General features: G+C 36.8%; 1 protein-coding gene across 4 annotated transcripts in view; it reads right to left on the bottom strand.

The window, feature by feature from the left end:
- Positions 1-18,724, bottom strand: part of TANC1 (tetratricopeptide repeat, ankyrin repeat and coiled-coil containing 1) — a gene marked incomplete at its 3' end in the record, with an annotated part of 96,495 nt that overhangs the window by 48,146 nt on the left and 29,625 nt on the right. For all 4 annotated transcript variants that reach the window (XM_084289137.1, XM_084289136.1, XM_084289138.1 and 1 more), the window contains one exon: positions 7,581-7,784. In XM_084289137.1, coding sequence (XP_084145263.1) covers positions 7,581-7,784 — 204 coding nt within the window. The remainder of the gene's footprint in view (positions 1-7,580; positions 7,785-18,724) is intronic.

Below are 18,724 nucleotides of genomic sequence, written 5' to 3'. Positions count from 1 at the left end.
TAGTCCATACCTATTATTTGTAAGCAGGAGTATAGTTAAATGTATCAAAAGTTGAACAACAAAAAAACAACCATTCTAAAAGAACCAGAACAACATGTAGTCATATAAAACAGATTAAAATTAAAGTATCTTCAGGATGTATTTTTACTACTCACATTTTAGGCTGTGGAGCAGACACGTAGTTAGATTTTCTCACAGACTGATTTAGTAGTGACATAGAGTACTTTCAAGTCTGATACACATTACAATAAGTAGGAAAATTTACAGTTAAGTCTATTTTCATGCACTAATCTAGAAGAGGACACAGGTACTAATGCATGAAGAAATGAAACAAAGTTCCTTTTTGTACCAAAAGGACAAAATGTATCTGCAAAATGGAAGCTGTTTTCCAGAAGTGTAGAATAATTGTATTGAGTCTGATAAAGGGTTCATCTGGGACACTATTTTATCAACGTCAAACACCAGAGGAGAATCCCACAGCATGGAAACACAGTTTAGTGGTGGACTTGGTAGTGTTAGGTAATGGTTGGACTTGACGATCTTATGGGTCTTTTCCAACCTAAATGATTCTATGATAATCTACGTTACAGAAAACATACTGTCCTGGTACACTTTTCTTGACTTCCGTTTAGAAGTTATAGTTTCCTGAATTAGAAGTGGTCCCTTTCTATTTAAGAGTTAGATGGACTTTCTTTCCACGAATTTACCCAGTCATTTCTTTACCAATCTGCAGCATCCACAAAATTTACAAGTTAACACAATATTGAAATATACGTGAAACAGTATTCAGAGTTTCCTTTTCCCACCAACTGTCTTTCTTCCAGGCAGAAAAATGCCAGACAAATCCATTTAAATCATTTATAGTTCAGAGCCATTCCACAACTTTAGTCATTCCTGCTGCCCTACTCTAGCTCTTTCCTAGTGGAACTATAGATTTTTGAAGTTGGTATTACCAGAATCTTCCTGAGGTAGCACAACAGACTGATACAATAGCATAACAATACTCTCTTCAGCTTATGATCTATTCCTTTCCTTTTTTACTGTTAGGATTGTTTTTTGACTGTTGAAGAGCTGAAGTTTCCAAAGCATTATTGCAACGTGGTCATCTCCTTCCTAATCCTCTGAACTGGCTTTCCTTCTCATCAACATTATGTGAAATTTGCAGGACTCCCGCCCTCCCGATTAACACTTACATTCACCTTGACCGAACTTCACCTGCTGTTCTGTCACGTATGTAGTCATCCACCATGAATAACTTAGCAATGCCAGCACACTTTACAACTTTACCATGCATTCCTTTTTCGGTTGATAAATGCATTGAACAGTTTAAATCTCAGCAGTTACGTAATTATTGGCATGTTCCCTCCAGCACGCAGATGATCCTCTGTGTAACTATTTAAATATAAAAATTAAAGTCTTTTGTCTTACCCCATAATGGTTAAATTTCTTCAATTTCTTCTTTGGAGAGGTCCCCCTAGAAATCCAGGGATATTTCACCACCTAAGATATCACTTGTCTACATGATTTCCTCCAAAGAATTCCAACAATTTTGGGGGTCATGACTTTCCTTTAAGAAGTCAATAATGATCGTTTCCTATTATGCTATATTTGCCAATATCCCCACTAACTCTGTTCTTTCTTACAGTGGAATCAGTATCCCTGCTATGGACAGAAAAACGTCTTCTTTCTGTAGTTCCTTAGAGCACAACTAGAACCTGACAAAATTTTCTTTAAAGAACTCTATGAAGTCTCTGGGTCACAGATGCCGTCTGGCTCATACGGGATGCTATAATCTTCCTGAAGTCTGTTGGAAAGGCATTGTGACAGGATACAAATTACCGAGATTTCAGGAGGGTGTCAAGGATATATATGTACTTGATAAAAAAAAGACGGATTGATATACCAAGGATAACATGCAGCTGCAATTGTTATTTACAAACAGGTTCAGGATATGATAATCAAAGGCAGCCTCAGCCACAGTGATCATCAACTAGTGGGTTTCAAGAATGATGGGAGTGAGGAACACAAATGGCAGAGCGCAGGCAAAGCCCGAACTTTAGGAGAGCTGCCTTTGGCTTACTCAAGGAAATGATACGTCTGATCCCATGGGAGATGGCTCTGAAGGTTGAAAGAACTTAGGAAATTGGAGGGTCTTTAGGAACAGACTCTTTCCAAGCACAAAACCAGTCCATCCTGATAGTACAATGAACAAATATATCTAACAGGAGATTGACTTGGCTCACAACTCAGCTTCAATACAAAAAGACGGTCAACAGGAGCTGGTAGCAGGAGCAAAAGAGGAATTCAGAAACATTGCTGGGCATGCTGGGATGATGCTATGAAAGCAAAAGGTTGCCCAGATGTGAAACTGGTGAGAGAAATCAAGGACATGAAAAAGAGCTGTTATAATTAGTAGTTCACTGGAGAAACACTGGAATACTTGGGTTGGAGGCTGGTATACTTAGTCTGTAAGCACTGAAACCAGTTACCTAGACAGGCTGTGTAGTCTCCACCATTGAAAAGTTTTCAGGACCAGTCTGGATAAAGTCCTGAGCCTTACCTCAGAGCTGACCCTGCTTTGTGAGGAATAGGTTGGCTTACTGACCTCCTGACATCCCTTTCAACTTGAGTTATCCCAGGAACCCTAAGAAACCCACCTTTCTCTGCTTAGGTTCATGCAAATAGCAAAAAGGAACTGCTTACAAATGATCTCAAGACTGGAGCACAAACCTGAAGGTTAGTTGAAACTAGTTCTCTTACCTAGTCTATTCTCAAGTGTCAGGCATGCTGATTTAATTTTTTTATTGATTAAAACTCTTAATTTATGCTTAATTTGAAACTAACTAAAAGTTCCACTGTACATTTATGGAAGACTCTTCCTGCAGTCATCCTCTGCATTCACTAATGCCCTTAAAAACAGAAGTTGCTTCCTATCTCTGTTCAAGCGTGGTAGTACAAACAATTTAGCTCAGTAAACATTTACTTCAAAGGCAACAGCAGTTTCTAGTTTGCACCATAAAGTCCAACAACCATTTTTTGAAATCTCCTTTATAAACCAGTATTTTCTTCCTTTTAATTGACCATCCTAAATTATAGTGCAATCAACTATCATCTCTGTAAGAACGTGAATATTTTTTAGTTACACGGCTCTAAGTTTACCAATTCAAGCAATGTTCATTCTAGCTTTATAGGAGAAGAAACTCAACTTACTGTGACATTTTTTCATTTACTGCTCCCCTTCCCAAACAAAGTCCTCCTGCTGAAAACCTTTTTTCCTTGTCCTGTTTTTTTTTTCCTGCTCCTTTATCCACCTCCTCAATGGACTGTTTCATTAAGGAAGCTTTTGACTCCAAACAAACCAGTAGCTTTAGTTCTGCCAATAATTTTTGGCTCTTTGGTAACTTAAGATATAGTTTCTCTCTTCCCTCCTTTTATAGTTACAGTTGAAGATTGAACTGGAGCCAGAAGCACTGGTACTCTTCCAAGCTCTTCAAACAAAAAACTCCCCCACCTCCTATGCAAATAATTAAAACACAATGTCACCCACACAAGGTTGTGCAAACAGGACTGTACAGCCTTCTGTGTTCCAGGGAAGAAGCTCAGCTTGCTCTCCACAGTTTTGCCTGCCCATGGGTTATGAGATTCTAGGGGCTGAGCTACTTGAAGACTGATGGGCAAAACGGCAGCTATTACCACACATGCGCTGCAGCAAAGATGTCTCTGTCAGATGGGCACATTTGTCAGCGCGCCTGTTCACTAGAATAGGTATAATAAAATAGCTAACATACTGATCTCTTAACATATGGAGACTGACTTCAGACTGATCAGTTCAAGTGTGAACTCTACGCAGAGGGGTAGTGGACAAGAGAAAGGGAATGAAAAGTGTGATGCCAGCAATCAAAATAACAGATTCAAAAAAGGACACTAAACCCAAGTTCTGTGTTGGTTCAGGGACCCCCCAGACTAGCAATTTCCAAATGTGTTATGAACAGATACCTCTAAGCTTGCTAAATACTAAGGTCCCCAAGAGTTTTTCTCAGCGAAATCAATCCAAACCTGAGAACTGATAATGACATTAGTCATGGAACAGATAGGTTAAATGACGGAAAAAAACCTTCTTAGTTTAAAGGGACAGAACAAAACTAACACACTATCCACAGTACACCTGCAGCTAATACGTTCTGGCAAAAGCATTCTATCCTCTAAATCATCTGGAGTAGAAAACTACCTGGAGGTATACAACGTTCAAAGGGGGACACATTTACAGTAGAACATCTTTTCCTACCATTGCATCTTACATAAACTAAACAGAAAACTGAAACAGCCTATAAGGTAAAATAATCCTTCAAAATTAGCAAATGTTCACTTGAGTGAGGATAACATGCCTGCCAGCAATGAGGCAAAAAGTATTTTTACATAGTTTTGAATTATAAATTAAACTGTTTGTTTGGATATACACACTGCTTGAATGCAATTTTACAAACTGTGTATTTTCTGCTGTTTTCTTTCTCCCCCTCATAGTACTGCTGTGATAATGACGCTGTATATTACCAAAATTTACTAAGATGCTCAGAATGTTTTCAATACCTTTTGCTTAGCAGGATACAGATAAGAATTTGCTTTCTTTCAAGTACCATCCATCTATGAGTGTGCAACTTTCTAAAAAGATAGGGAATGAAATATAGAACATACTTCCATCATTAACTAAATCACTTCTGGTGGAAATGCTATTTTTTCAAGTTTTATGCTGTGGATAATCAGACTGAGTGGATGAAGCGGTTATGGAAGGAAAAGGTTTGTCCACATCCTACTCTAAATGATAACACACTGAAGCAATGACAAGGCAGGGTAACTCTTGCTGTTCAGATAGTAGAGAATACAAGCAAAGAGAAGAAATTAAATCATAAACAACAAATCCAAATATATCCCTCAGAATTTGCAGATTAACACCCACTTGGAAATATGCAGAAAGCAAAGAAAGGAGAAGCGGTAAAAGCAAGTTGTTAATTAGTTTACATCGAAGTTTTTTCTCTTCTAGACATCACAAAATGGAATCTAATTCTGTGAAAGAGTTTGAATGTTAACACCAGTTACACAAAAACATGAAACATTTTACAGTGCATTTCTTACTGAAAAACATTCCTCCACATATTATTTTAAAATATTTTAACCAGGAGTATTGTTACACACTGTTGATATAAGCTTGATTAAATACTTATTTTTAAATCAATTACCACAGGTGCAGGACTGGATAAATACAGTCTACAGTATAGACACATTTGCTAGAAAAGTGGAAATGTATTAATTATGAAGCCCTCAAAATTAGATGTTTTCATGAACATTAGTGCAAATAACTGTTAATTACAGCTTCTGTTTTTGAATTAATAACTCCAAAACACAATTTAGGAAAATCTGACTGATTTTAATTTACAAACCAAAATTTTTAAATAAATTATTCAAACTCAATAAAAACTTCGGAAAAAATCTTCATTAAAAAATGTGTAGCATTTAGTGATATACTCTTTCATTATTACCCTTGAATATGCAGTATATTGCTTCAGTCTAGCAGATGCTAAATAGAATTTCTACTCAAGGAAATAAGTTATGCAAGTGTATCACGTTATAGTCCCTTCCAACCCAAACCATCCTTTGTTTCTGTGATATGCATATGACCATCAGCATGCTTGGCTTATAAAAAGTAGGACTACATAATAGAATCAAAGGTAGAACAAATGATGATATTTCAAGGGACATTTTTTTCCTTTGAAAATATGCAGTGCAATAGAGCAAAGACATTAAAAGGAATTAACAACATTGTTTACACTGAAATATACATCCGTAAACTGTGAGGACTGAAGTTAGAATTTTATTCTACCACAGGTTAGAATAACTACATCTTAACTTTGCAACATTTATTTAACTTTCCATGTCATCATTGATGCTTTTATCCACCATATCCTGAAAAAAACTCAACCTGCTATTCATATGCTATTGAACATAATGCTCTGCAATCTGTACAGCCAGTATTCTCTTGCTTTCTATTACTCCCAGATGCTAGCTAGATCATTTATATTAAACCATCTTCCATCAGCTTTAATTTGTTGAAACTCACAGGAATATCACAGAATGTTTCTACCTGCACCCCATCACCTGGTTAGGTATTTGTACAAAACAATTGCACAAATGCCAATGTATTCAAAGCACTTCATAAACCTAAGAAATCTCCCTCCCTCCCCCACTTTTTTTTTGTCTATATATCACAGTGAAAAGATTTTAAGGGTGTTGTGAATACAGCTTTCCATTTAAAATTTAGCAACTCTTATGCATCTCCTGCAAGAGAAACAGAAGCCTATACTTTGCTTATTAAAGCGCATCACTAATCCAAACTGAGTTATGAGGTTGGTCAGATATTATCTTGAAACTAGCTACAATGCAGTTAGGTTTTCCCAACAGTAACAAAGTTAGGAGTTAGATCCTGACCTTCCTTTAAGTCTTTGGCAAAAATCCCATTTCCTTCTACATTAAAAGGCAGGATAAATTCCTTTGAAGCTGTTTATTATGCAAATCACTTGCAGCAAAAGACAAAACATCAAAATATATTCTGTGACTCAAAATTTTACCTAAACTGTCAAATACTGACAGACAACTTAAACCAAGAATACTTAACAAATTGTATTTACTATCCTCTGGTAATACTTTGAGCAAGATTTTTTCTTTAATTTTATGTAAAATGGGTTGTTAATCAAGACCTTTCTCAGTGCTGACAAAAAACTTTTGCCAGTCTTTGTTCTTAAACTTTATACATTTTACAACTAAGAATTTCAAAACTGTTGAGTGCACAAGTAGTAGGAATATGGACAATTTCACCTGACGCTCAAGCTTTGACCTGAGTGAACTCAACTGATGCTGTTGTGTTGGAATGATTTATATGTGCAGAATGTTGATAAAAAGGGAACCAGATGGAGTGCCTTATTTAGTAAGGCTCACACATAAGTACGTGGTCATTACTAACGATGCAACCTCTAAAAATTATGAAGTTTCTTGCCGAAACTTCAGCAGTTATTTAACTATTAATACATTTATATGTGTAGATATAAGCAAAATAAATTAGCTTTAAACCATAAACAACCTTCTGAAACAAATACTGCCTTAATATTGTATACTTAATAGGTATGCCAAATACTTACAATCATTAGTAACAACAGGTCACTTTTATACTACTGTTAACATATATATGAACATGGGGTTTTGCAGCTGTCTTAACTGAATTACTAATCATAAATTATCAGTTTTAAACATATTCAGACATTTCACTAAAGGTATTTACTATACAAATTAGAATGATTATTTGCCATATGAAATAATACATTCTATTTAATAATCAACTATCTTTTCTCTCTTTTTTTTTTTAACCTGAGAACATGCAAAAAGCCTTCACTGCTCTTGTTCTCATTGCAAAGGATTAACATGACTTTACTGTGTTACTTTATATAAAGTGTCAGGAAGTGTTACTTTTATATTGCGTCAAATCTGAATCAAAATACTACAAAGATTTGAGTTGTTCATTGGTTTCAGGTTACCTGGGGACTTTTTGTTTGATCTTGACTGCATCAAGTAAGACTGTCGTGGTAGCAGAGGTGAAGATGGAAGAGACATTGAAACTCCTTTAGCCAAGTTCATTCTGTAAGTATCCTCAGAGACGGGCTGATTGCCAATGGGGAAATCTGCATTGTGGCCAGATGTTGCAACGATCTGCAAGGCATTCTCTGGGCAGGAGTCACCTGCTAAAAATAAAATGTTGTCATCTGTTATGTGATATACCAAAACAAAAGTTAGGCAGTTTCATTGAAATACAAGTATTTAACACAGAAAAATATACATTTGCCAGCACCAAGTCAGCATGATCAGACTTCTCACTGTGTACCCTCCACTATAGAATCCATATAGAAAATACACCAGAAAAATTTAATCCACTAGAAAAATTTAAAATACAAAACCAAGCAAGATTTTATTTTACTGTAGTAAAGATAGCAAGAGGGAAGAAAAAAAAAACTCACTTTCAACAAAACAACAACTTTTCAGATTTCATTCTCGGAGGCAAAACTACAGTTCTTATGAATACAAAATCTTCTCTACAGAATAAAAGTATATTAGGATTACCATGACATCCTTAAATTCAATGACTACCTGAAAATGTGTGTGTTTTTTTTTTTTTTACTGAAAAGTACTTAGAAGATAAATTTCATAGGGTGACCGCCCTACACTTAATTTAAAAGGATCTCACAAAAAAGTACACTCACAGACAGTTCAGCCTTTTTATTTTTGCTGTAAAACAGAAGTCCAGTTAGGTGCAATTTGATAGCTTCTTTTATTATTTATTTATTTATTAAGTCTGAGAAACAAAGTATTAGTTCACAACATACTAAGTAGCAGATCAAAATAGGGAAATACACTGAAAATAGACATATCCTGCTAGAGCAAGTTCAGCTAAATCAAACATGTTTACGAAACAACAGAAAAAAAAATATATTGAATCATTATTGTGAGCAAAGACAGCAGTAATAGATATTGAAAGTGCTCAGTTTTTCCTAGTCAGATGACAAAAACAGGTGAAAATTAATGTTAACTAACTGCAGCTTTTTTTATACTCAAATTAGGGTATTGCTCAATAATTTATACAAATTGCTGTCAAAATTGAATCTTTGATTCAACCAAAATTGAATGTGACCAAAGGTAAAAAAGCAAAACCAAACTGATGCAAAGAAGACAGTACACAGTATTTTTTAGATTAATCTGTGCAGCAACAAGCAGCAAAGTTGAAGTATGGGAATCCAAAGTACAAGAACAGACAAACAAAGGAAAAGCAATTTATTTTCAAATATGAACTTTCCATATGTTTATTTTCTTACAATAAGGAAACATTTCAGATAGATGTGCCTCTGTAAGATCTGCCTTGTGAGAAACAAAGTTGTGTTTTTGCAATAGAAGGTGTTTTTGCAGTGGAAAATTCCACTAACCTTGCATGTTCAAAAGTGATTGTGCAGGCATGACAGTAGCATAGCAGCAGGGAGTATGTTAAGCAGATAAGGGGAAGGTCCTGCTGTCCCGAAATAAGAAGGATAGCTACAAAAAACAGGATGAGCAGAACGAAATCGGTAAAAACAAATCACAGGCCCTCTAGTCAAGGGAAAAGAAGGAAAAAGAAAATAAAAAAAAAAAAAAGGAAAAGGAGAAACTAACGGTTAGTCAAATCAAATCGTACATATAGGGTATAGAAGTGTGTTGAGTAGGTTGTGAACCTGTATTACTCATCCAACGAGGAAACAGGAGAAATCAAATGTCGGGTAATGGGGAATATGAGGTTATGATAAACTTCTACTGTGCGCTCTTGCTTGTGGGATACCCTCTGTTGCAGTCACAAATAAAATGGCTTCACAGAAGATCCTGTCTTTTTTGGGGATTTTTCTCACCGCCTTTCTCGTTGACTCCGTTGTCATTCAACTGTTGTTGCCTTCAATTTGTAAGAGCTCTTTCCTACCACAGTCTACTATAGGCATCCTTAAGTGCATACAATAAATTTCTCCACCGTGACAGAAGGCAAAACCCAAACCTAGCCCTCTGAGAAAAGTAAAAATATTTTCGCCAATTTAACTGCCACTCTCTTTTTCAGAAGTATACATGAAGGATGAGAAAACCAAATAGGCCTAAAATTTACAGTCTAATTCTGTATTTCTAAAGCTGCAAATATTTAAGCTGTTGTATTTTTTTTTCTAGACATACTATTTTCCTCACAAGAACCATACGTGACAGCTATGTAGATCTATTTGTAAGATAAATGACCTTGAAGAATGCTATGCTAGATTCAAACTTTTTTTTTTTTCAATTTATATATGTAAAACTTACTCTCTTACTCCTCTGAACCCACCTTAAAAATCCCCTTCCAAAAGTTCTCTTTGTTCAAACAAAATTCATAGCGACATGTAATGAGGTAATGATTTCAAGGAAACAGCAAGTAAGTTTAACCAAGTTAGGAAAGAAATGAAACATTAAATAACTAACTTTTTATTCTTTTTAAAATTTCATTGCAACAATTACAGGAGTGTAACTATTGGCTTAAACTCCTGGGAACTAGAAAAACAGCCTCAATATTTGACCAAACTAGCTGTAAAACACCAAACGTAAAAGAAAAACAAGTACTAGCCAAGTATATAACTAAAATAAAAAGCTACAAAATGTTAGAGGCTATAATTACATATATCAGCGTTTTAAAATCTCATATCTACATCACTGAGTTCCCATTATACTTTCAGTGAAAACAAGAAGCTAAGGATTTTTTTTCTCTGTCCTTTTAGAGTTAAACTTTGACAATAGGTGTTTTTAAACACAGACTTAATATTAGGTATGTTATTGGTTATGCAATACAGTATATGCAAGTTTGCCTAATATATTGTTGAAGAACACAAAGAAAACTGTTATGATGCTCATTTCAGTTTTTTCTTTGGATGCAAACAAAAGTAGCAGTCATACAGGTGACTACAATGAGAAAAATACTGTCTTTTTTTTTTTTTTGAACTGGATATGTTGCCACAGGTGTAATTTGGAATTTGTCTAAGTATTCCAGCTGGAATGTTAGAGAAAGGGTGCAAGAGACAAGAGAACAAAGAGTAGAAATTACTTCCTCCCCCTTCAGGGTTAATAAGTCCACCTACAACTCCCTTTTACTGTGAAGGAAGCAAGCAGTGTTTAACTCATTGTCTTCTTAATAAAATGCATGAATTTTAATTTATCCTCCTCTATTGTATACAAAATGTTACATGCCATGGAAAAGCCCTACAAAATTCAGTATCAAAGGGCTAAATACAGTTCTGTAGCGTATCTCTAAACAATATATTTAGATGATTTGATCATGACAATAATTTGAAACATGTTTTACAGTGTGTTTATATACTATTGTCTTAGCAATCTTTGTTACAGCAACACTGTTTTTTCTTCAGATTTTGTTTTCCTGACACCACCAGAGGTGCTGTCGGGAGAGGTACAAAGATGATGGCTTGGATTGTAAGAGTAGTATGATTTAAAAAAACAGAAATCCAAAATGCGTGTAGAAATTCTCCTTTTCAATCACTTCTTTTTTCTAATTTTACAAGTTTCTGCTTGCTGTCATTCATACACCTATGCTGTTAAGGTACTATAGCTTTTAACTAGAGCAAAAATTCACACCTTGAGAAAACCCAACCATATTGACTTCAATCTATGAGGATATCATTTCCTCAGCGATGCTGGAAACATACTTAAACACTAATTAATTCTACTGAAGCAGAAAAAAAGCAGACTATCAATAAAAACTGCTAAGGATACAATGGAATAACAGAGGAGCAAACCCTGTCAGACAGCTATTAGACATAAAGCATTTCAAGAAAGCAGAAACTGCACAGTCCTCCTGCAAGAACTTTCTAAAAAGCTGTTAGTGGAAGGCTATGCTAGCTAGCAGACCAGCCCCACGCCTGCAGCCCCAAAAAGCAGGCAACAGGAGTAGATGGTAACCAACAGAGCTCCTGCACCGCAACCTGCCCAGCACTGTCCCAGGCACAGGCATAAACCGGATCTTCTAGGGGAAGAACTCCCCACAGACCCCAAAGATTCAAGAAGGACTCTCACAGTAATAATAAACGGAAACCTTTAGCGTTTGAATGTTAAAACCTTACATGGATTCAGAGGCTGTTCACAAGGAAGTAACCTGTCGATGCAACTAAAAGCGACCTGCAGTTAAGGAAGCCCTCAAGACCCCCAACAGGCGGAGGCTGGCAAGAGGGTGTGCAGCACAGCAGCTTGCTTTGTTCTCTCTCTTCCCCAAGCATCTTCTTATGGCGGGCCTTCCCACTGGCTCTCTCCCTCACAACCACACGCATGCTCTGCCCCCCCAGAGGAAACAAGGGATAAAGAAAGCACCCTGAGCGGGTGGTAGGGAGCGGGGAGCCACAAAGAAGTAAGTGTGTCAGGGGAAATAGTGCAGATTATTTGGAAAATACATTGAAATTGAATTTAAATGAATTGAAACTACTTCAGCAGAATGCATGAAAACTATAGTCTTGTGCTGATGCTAGAATTCAGGTTAATTTATCATGAAGGAGCAGGATGTCAATCTTCAAAACAGTGAAAGCTAAAACAACCAAAACATAAGTTCCTTGACTAGGTCTAAATATTGACAGCAACTGCAGGACAGACAATATTCTACAGTTGTCTCTCAGTATTTAACTCTGAGACAGACAATTTGTCCTCTTTTCCCTTAATCTACATGCTTAAGTGAAACAAGAGTCCTGGCCCATTTAAAAATATTTCTGATATCAAACTGTGCTATAGCAGACGTAAACTTAAGTTCTGCTTAAAGGAGCTTTAAAAAAAAAAAAAAAAAAAAAAAAGCACCCTATTGCTTATAAAGCTTCCTAGCATGCACCATAGGGTAAAGAGCACCAAAAGCACCTTTCAGATAAACAAGAACTTGACTATAACTGCCCAGATCTGACTAGGTGGGACTTTGGTATAAAGCAAAGAAGCTATAAGCAAATGTTGCTATGCAACAGTTGCAAACTTCACACTTTCCTAAAACTTTTGAGGCAGTAGACTAGAAAGTCATAAAAACCTGGGTGCCACAGCAAACCTCCCTTGGAAAAAGAGAATACTAACAGGACTGGTCTAAGACTGCACGACTACCAAGGTCACTGCCGGCTTACATCAGCAATCCTCGGAGTTCAATAAACAGTTGAAAAGGCAAGAAAGGAATCAGTATTCTCCACAGAAAAGAACATCACCTGCATTAAACACGGTGGCTGCCTCAGTCTCAACCTGCACGCACATGTTCTGTCTGCCAGCTGCCCTCATGTTTCTGTGGGAATACAGGCATCGATAAATTTGTCTAACATTTGTGTATTATTGTTCTCTATGCACCAGAAGTCCCATGACACCTCTGTGAAAACTACTGAGTTTTCAAGAAGACCTCAAGTAGCAAACTGTACTAACGTATGTGTATGTGCAGCACTATAGTAAGAACGATTGTCTCTGCAAACAGGAGTATGCAACACTTAGAAGTTCTTACACGTTATTACTAACAATACTATTAAATTTTATTCTGGTAGGACATGCTTCTCCCTAACAGATGTTAAACAAAAGATCTGACTTAACCAACAAGATCAGAAGGGAACGATCAGGGGAAAAAAAAAATAGTTATATGGAATGAGGGGAACTACCTAGCACTTTCCAGAAAGAAGTATCACTATGTCTAAGTCAAAAGAAACATGAGAAACAAAGATTACTAAAACAGCATTTTTGGTATTTTAAAAAACAATTTACTTCTGCATTCCATTCCCATCCAATTTTTCAACAGATTTGACAGGTAACAGCAACAGAATTCTCTTCAGCAACTGTGTCCACATTGCTTTATTTCAACTGTACAACAAGGACACTTGCCCTTTAAAGTATCTGTCTTTCAAAATTGAAGTGCTCACATGTGCACGTGTGCATGTACATACACAGCTGACCCAATTTAATAAGAACACTATGAGGACACAAGGATCCAAGTGACCCAGTCTTTGCAATTAGGTTAAGGTAACCACTCACACTGATCACAAGTTGAAAAAAATTCATAGTAAGAGAAGTAAATCATCACTGAGCCTTCTGGGATAACAACAGGCTTCTGTCTTGTAAAATCCATGCAATAAGGAAGATCAACACCTAATAATTCGAGTACTGTGTTCAGTTTGGGGCCCCTTGCTACAAGAAGGACATGGAGGTGCTCAAGCCAGTCCAGAGGTGGGCAATGAAGCTGGTGAGGGGTCTGGAAAACGAGTCTTAGGAGGAGCGGCTGAGGGAGCTGGGCTTATTCAGCCTGGAGAAGAGGAGGCTCAGGGGCGACCTTAGTGCACTCTACAGGTACCTTAAAGGAGGCTGTAGCGAGGTGGGGGTTGGTCTGTTCTCCCACGTGCCTGGTGACAGGACGAGGGGGAATGGGCTAAAGTTGCGCCAGGGGAGGTTTAGGTTGGACATTAGGAAGAACTTCTTTACCGAAAGGGTTGTTAGGCACTGGAATGGGCTGCCCAGGGAAGTGGTGGAGTCACCATCCCTGGAGGTCTTTAAAAGACATTTAGATGTAGAGCTTGGTGATATGGTTTAGTGGAGGACTGGTTAGTGTTAGGTCAGAGGTTGGACTAGGTGGTCTTGGAGGGCTCTTCCAACCTAAATGATTCTTTGATTCTTTCTTTCTTTATTTCCTTATTTCCTCTTGAGACTCTGGTATGGACTGGCCAACAAAAGGGAGGAATTAGCGTGGAAGAAATCTCATTACAGCATGAGTAACTGGGCAGCAGTGAAGGGCATTGAGTTAGAAAACAAACCAAGTACAGATTAGAATAAACGTTCAAAGGTCCAGATGGCCACTTAGGCTTGTACTTATTTGTAATTATTTGCTCACTTTCAAGCATTTATGTCTGAAGTCTGGATTACTGTTTCAGCATACAAAATACTCATGTTCCCTCTCATGTTCCCTTCTGGTGTTAACTTAAAAAAAAAAAAGAAAAGAAACAAAGTTTTAAAACAGGGAAATAAATAGAGGTTAATAGGACCACTGAAGTTATTTCTATACATGTGTTTCAAGAGCAGGATCATGGTGTGTTCCCTCCCTCCCCTTTGTATCTATGTGGGATTTACCACTGGAATTAGCTTCTGGGAAAAGACATTCACCACATAAAATACTCACTGCTCAGCAAAAAATGAGTTTAAATTCTTAAATAACTGTCAGCAGACATAGAAAATGGGCAAAGCAACATAGAATAATCAAAAACAGCTCCATATTTAAAGCATGAAACAATGCCTCTTCTGTTGCAAGATATTTTTAAAGCAACAGCCAAAAGTCACACTGAAGCTTGAAAGTATTCCAGTAAAAGTTCAGTGCTCCAGCTAGTGGATATGTATTTTACCTTTGCACTTAAAATTCAAAGCCTAATGTCATAAAGAGTTTGGACAGAAAATGCCAATTGAATTTGCATATTTAGTTTTAAAAGTATTAAAACTAAATAAAACATCAAAACTTTAAACTATTTTATTTAATTATTTCAAGCCTTTGAATTTGCCAAGAGGGTATCTGAAGGTGTCATTGCTCTCAGCTTAGTTACAAGTATATTTGGTCAGATACCAATGTTTAATGAGACATAATGCATATATCAAGTGGGGATCAAAAATCCATTCCAACTAAGCAAGTTCTACACAGGCAAATAACCCTGAAAGCACTGAATTTTAATTAATGATTAAATAAATATGGATTTTGATAAAAGATTATGCCTTCTTGCACTGGAACTTCACTTTTAAAGTAGCAATTTAGTTACCATTAACAAAAATAAAAGCGTCAGGAAATTTAAACACATTTAGGTTTATCATTCAAAGTGCTGCACTAGCACTGTTGGTCAGGCTTATAACAGTGGCCTACGCTAACAGGAATGGCAGAATATTATACAGGTGATCACAACTCAGCATAAGTTACATGCCTTTGAAAGCCATTTTATAGCTCTGTAAGAACACAAACTGTAATCCATCTCCTAACTAAATCTGAACACATACAAAAAGAGAAATAAATTTGAAATTCTGAGTTTTCATCCAAGTCATTTAGTATAAAACATCAATACAAAAACTAAGCATACGAAAAAAAGGGTAAGAGTATGTCAGTCTAGAACTAGAACATAATGCAGAAATAAAAGCATCTATTCTATCATATTAAGTCAAAAATATTTATATACAGATACCAGAATACAAAAAGGAAAAACAAAGGAAACTTAGCCTCGAAAGATTAAAGTAAAAAATTAAGTCTGATCTACAAGAGAATGGAACAAGATCCAAGAAGATAATATTAATAATGGAACTTTGTTACCCCAATTAAAAAATTGAGACATGAAGACGACCACTGAACATGATGCGTAACATTAAATAAGTACTTCCATACCCTTTACTTCATCATCCAGAAATCACAAACACTGATCTCATTCTTATTTCTCCAGAATCTCTACCTCTACAGCACTGCAGTATTATGTTCTAAACTTTACCTTTTTGTTGATATAATAATTTGCCCCTTGTTATTTGAGCACTACATGGAAGTCAAACAATCCTTTAAACTAGAAAGCACAAAAATCCCAACTACTTACCACATTAATTTCTACTGACGTTTTCATGCATGCTGTGTACTACATTTGATGTTAAACTTCTGATGGGATTTAGTGCAGAAAAAACACCGCAAACTAAGCACAATACTTCCATTATTCATGTTCCTTCAGGCTTGATATTGGGTCAACAGAATGACAATGCTCATGTTACTAAAAAGCCAACTGAAATAATTGAGCATGTTCTGTAGATACATATTATAGAGGATTTTCATCTCTTTTCAAGTTAAAATCCATTATAATTATTATATATCTACTGATCTTTTGATTATTTGGTAGAAGAAAAATATAGATTCCCATGCAGGCAGTATGCCAACTTAGGACAGTTAAAGAAAACAAACATAAATGTTTACTACACAGTAACTGGCAGCATATAAAACCAACAGGAAATAATACAAATCTCCCTCTGAAGCATTTTTAAGCATTTAAGAAAGTGTTGCTGGAGTATAACTTCTACTAAAATAATCATAATTTAGAAGTAGTTTTGGTTTACATTCTGAGACTTATTAGTATGTTATTTATAAAATCATTGTATCATGGAGACAGACAAGGGGATTTAAACCCTATAGAATTTGAGTTAGAAAACAAGTCTTCTGACTCTGATTTCTTGGATTATGACACAAAGGTATGAACTTTGTGTGCTATACTAAAATAACAAAGGTCAACTCCTTGCAAGAGAGGCCAGAGGTAGAGCATCTCCCAGTTGCTACAGAAGTCAATTTCAAAACCTCAAGGAAAGAAACTGGAAAACATACAATCCACAGTCAGCTGTGAAAAGATGACAACAAGTAGCAAAAAAATATCCAAGGGATTTAGAAAGAAGCATAGGGTAGAAGTAAAGACAGAAATTAGATCATCTTACATCTAGAAAATAAAGACCATTAACATACAAACAAGACAAAAAACAAAGAATAATGAAAGAAAATTCATGCCCTAAGGGAAGTCATAATAACTGGCAATAGTTACACAACAGACTCCCAGTCAAAAAGCCTAAGTACGACACATGTCACTAGAAAGGGCAACTCCTAAGCAATACTCAAAGACTCAGAACCTCTTTCAGAGTTTAAAGAGAGTATATTTCTTTGATGACAATAACCTTAAAGAGAGGAGAAAATACCATTTTTATGTTGTTTCTAAGACTGAATGAAAACCTTAAGAAACAAAGGTAAATTGAGAGAGTAACTCTTACATATTTGCAGTCCAGTGTACATTAGAAAACCATGGATTGCTTCTGAGGACACAAAAATAAACGTTTCTGTTTATAGAATGGGTTGGGTTGGAAGGGACCTTGAAGTCCATCTAATTCCAATCCCCTGCCGTGGGCAGGGACACCTCCCACTAGACCAGGTTGCCCAAAACCCCATCCAACCTGGTCTTGAACACTTCCAGGATGGGGCATCCACAACTTCTCTGGGCAACCTCTCCCAGTGCCTCACCACGCTCAGTAAAGAATTTTTTCCTCATCTGTAATCTAAATCTACCCTCTTTTAATTTAAAGCAATTACTCCTTGTCCTGTCACTACAACCCCTGACAAAGAGTCCCTCCCCAGCTTCCTTTAGGTCCCTTTGGTACCGGAAATTTTATTGAAATGTGGAGTAAAGCTATCAGTGACATAGTAATTTTTTGGCAGAGCTGGGTTTACAACCCAGAGCAAAACATAGTCTTCAGTACTGTCCAACTATGAAAATGGTTTTAACTTCTCTAAGGATCCAGCTCAGAGAAGAAAAAAGATAACTTAAAAAGGAAGTGGGTAGTGTTGCTGACAAGTGCACAGGTGGGAAGCTCATGTCAAACTGTTTTAAGTGATCCTTGAGACAACACGTACAACGTATTGCATTGTTGCTCCATATACAGCTATTTCACCTGGGGACTGATACAAGATAGTCAGACATCTGACTGATTTCTCTCCTGGAAATAGAAGATTACTTAAAATTTTATGTCACAAGGCTGCTGATAGACTCTTCTATTCATCATTATGCTTACAGGTCTAGTATCTCTTGCTAGGTTGTTGATGCAGTCTTACACTTAAATACTGTGTAATAACAATAAATCTACCCTCTTTTCACAGAATCACAGAATCATTTAGGTTGGAAGAGCCCTCCAAGACCACCTAGTCCAACCTCTGACCTAACACTAACCAGTCCTCCACTAAACCATATCACCAAGCTCTACATCTAAATGTCTTTTAAAGACCTCCAGGGATGGTGACTCCACCACTTCCCTGGGCAGCCCATTCCAATGCCTAACAGCCCTTTCGGTAAAGAAGTTCTTCCTAATGTCCAACCTAAACCTCCCCTGGCGCAACTTTAGCCCATTCCCCCTCGTCCTGTCACCAGGCACGTGGGAGAACAGACCAACCCCCACCTCGCTACAGCCTCCTTTAAGGTACCTGTAGAGTGCACTAAGGTCGCCCCTGAGCCTCCTCTTCTCCAGGCTGAACAAGCCCAGCTCCCTCAGCCGCTCCTCCTAAGACTTGTTCTTCAGAACATCTCCATCTTTTAGTTTAATGCCATTCCCCTTGTCC

The sequence above is a fragment of the Netta rufina genome, assembly GCF_964035555.1.
Source record: "Netta rufina genome assembly, chromosome: 6".
NCBI classification, from domain to species: Eukaryota; Metazoa; Chordata; class Aves; order Anseriformes; family Anatidae; genus Netta; species Netta rufina.
Note: the sequence above shows the minus strand (reverse complement) of the source record. Positions and strands in the feature narration are given on the sequence as shown.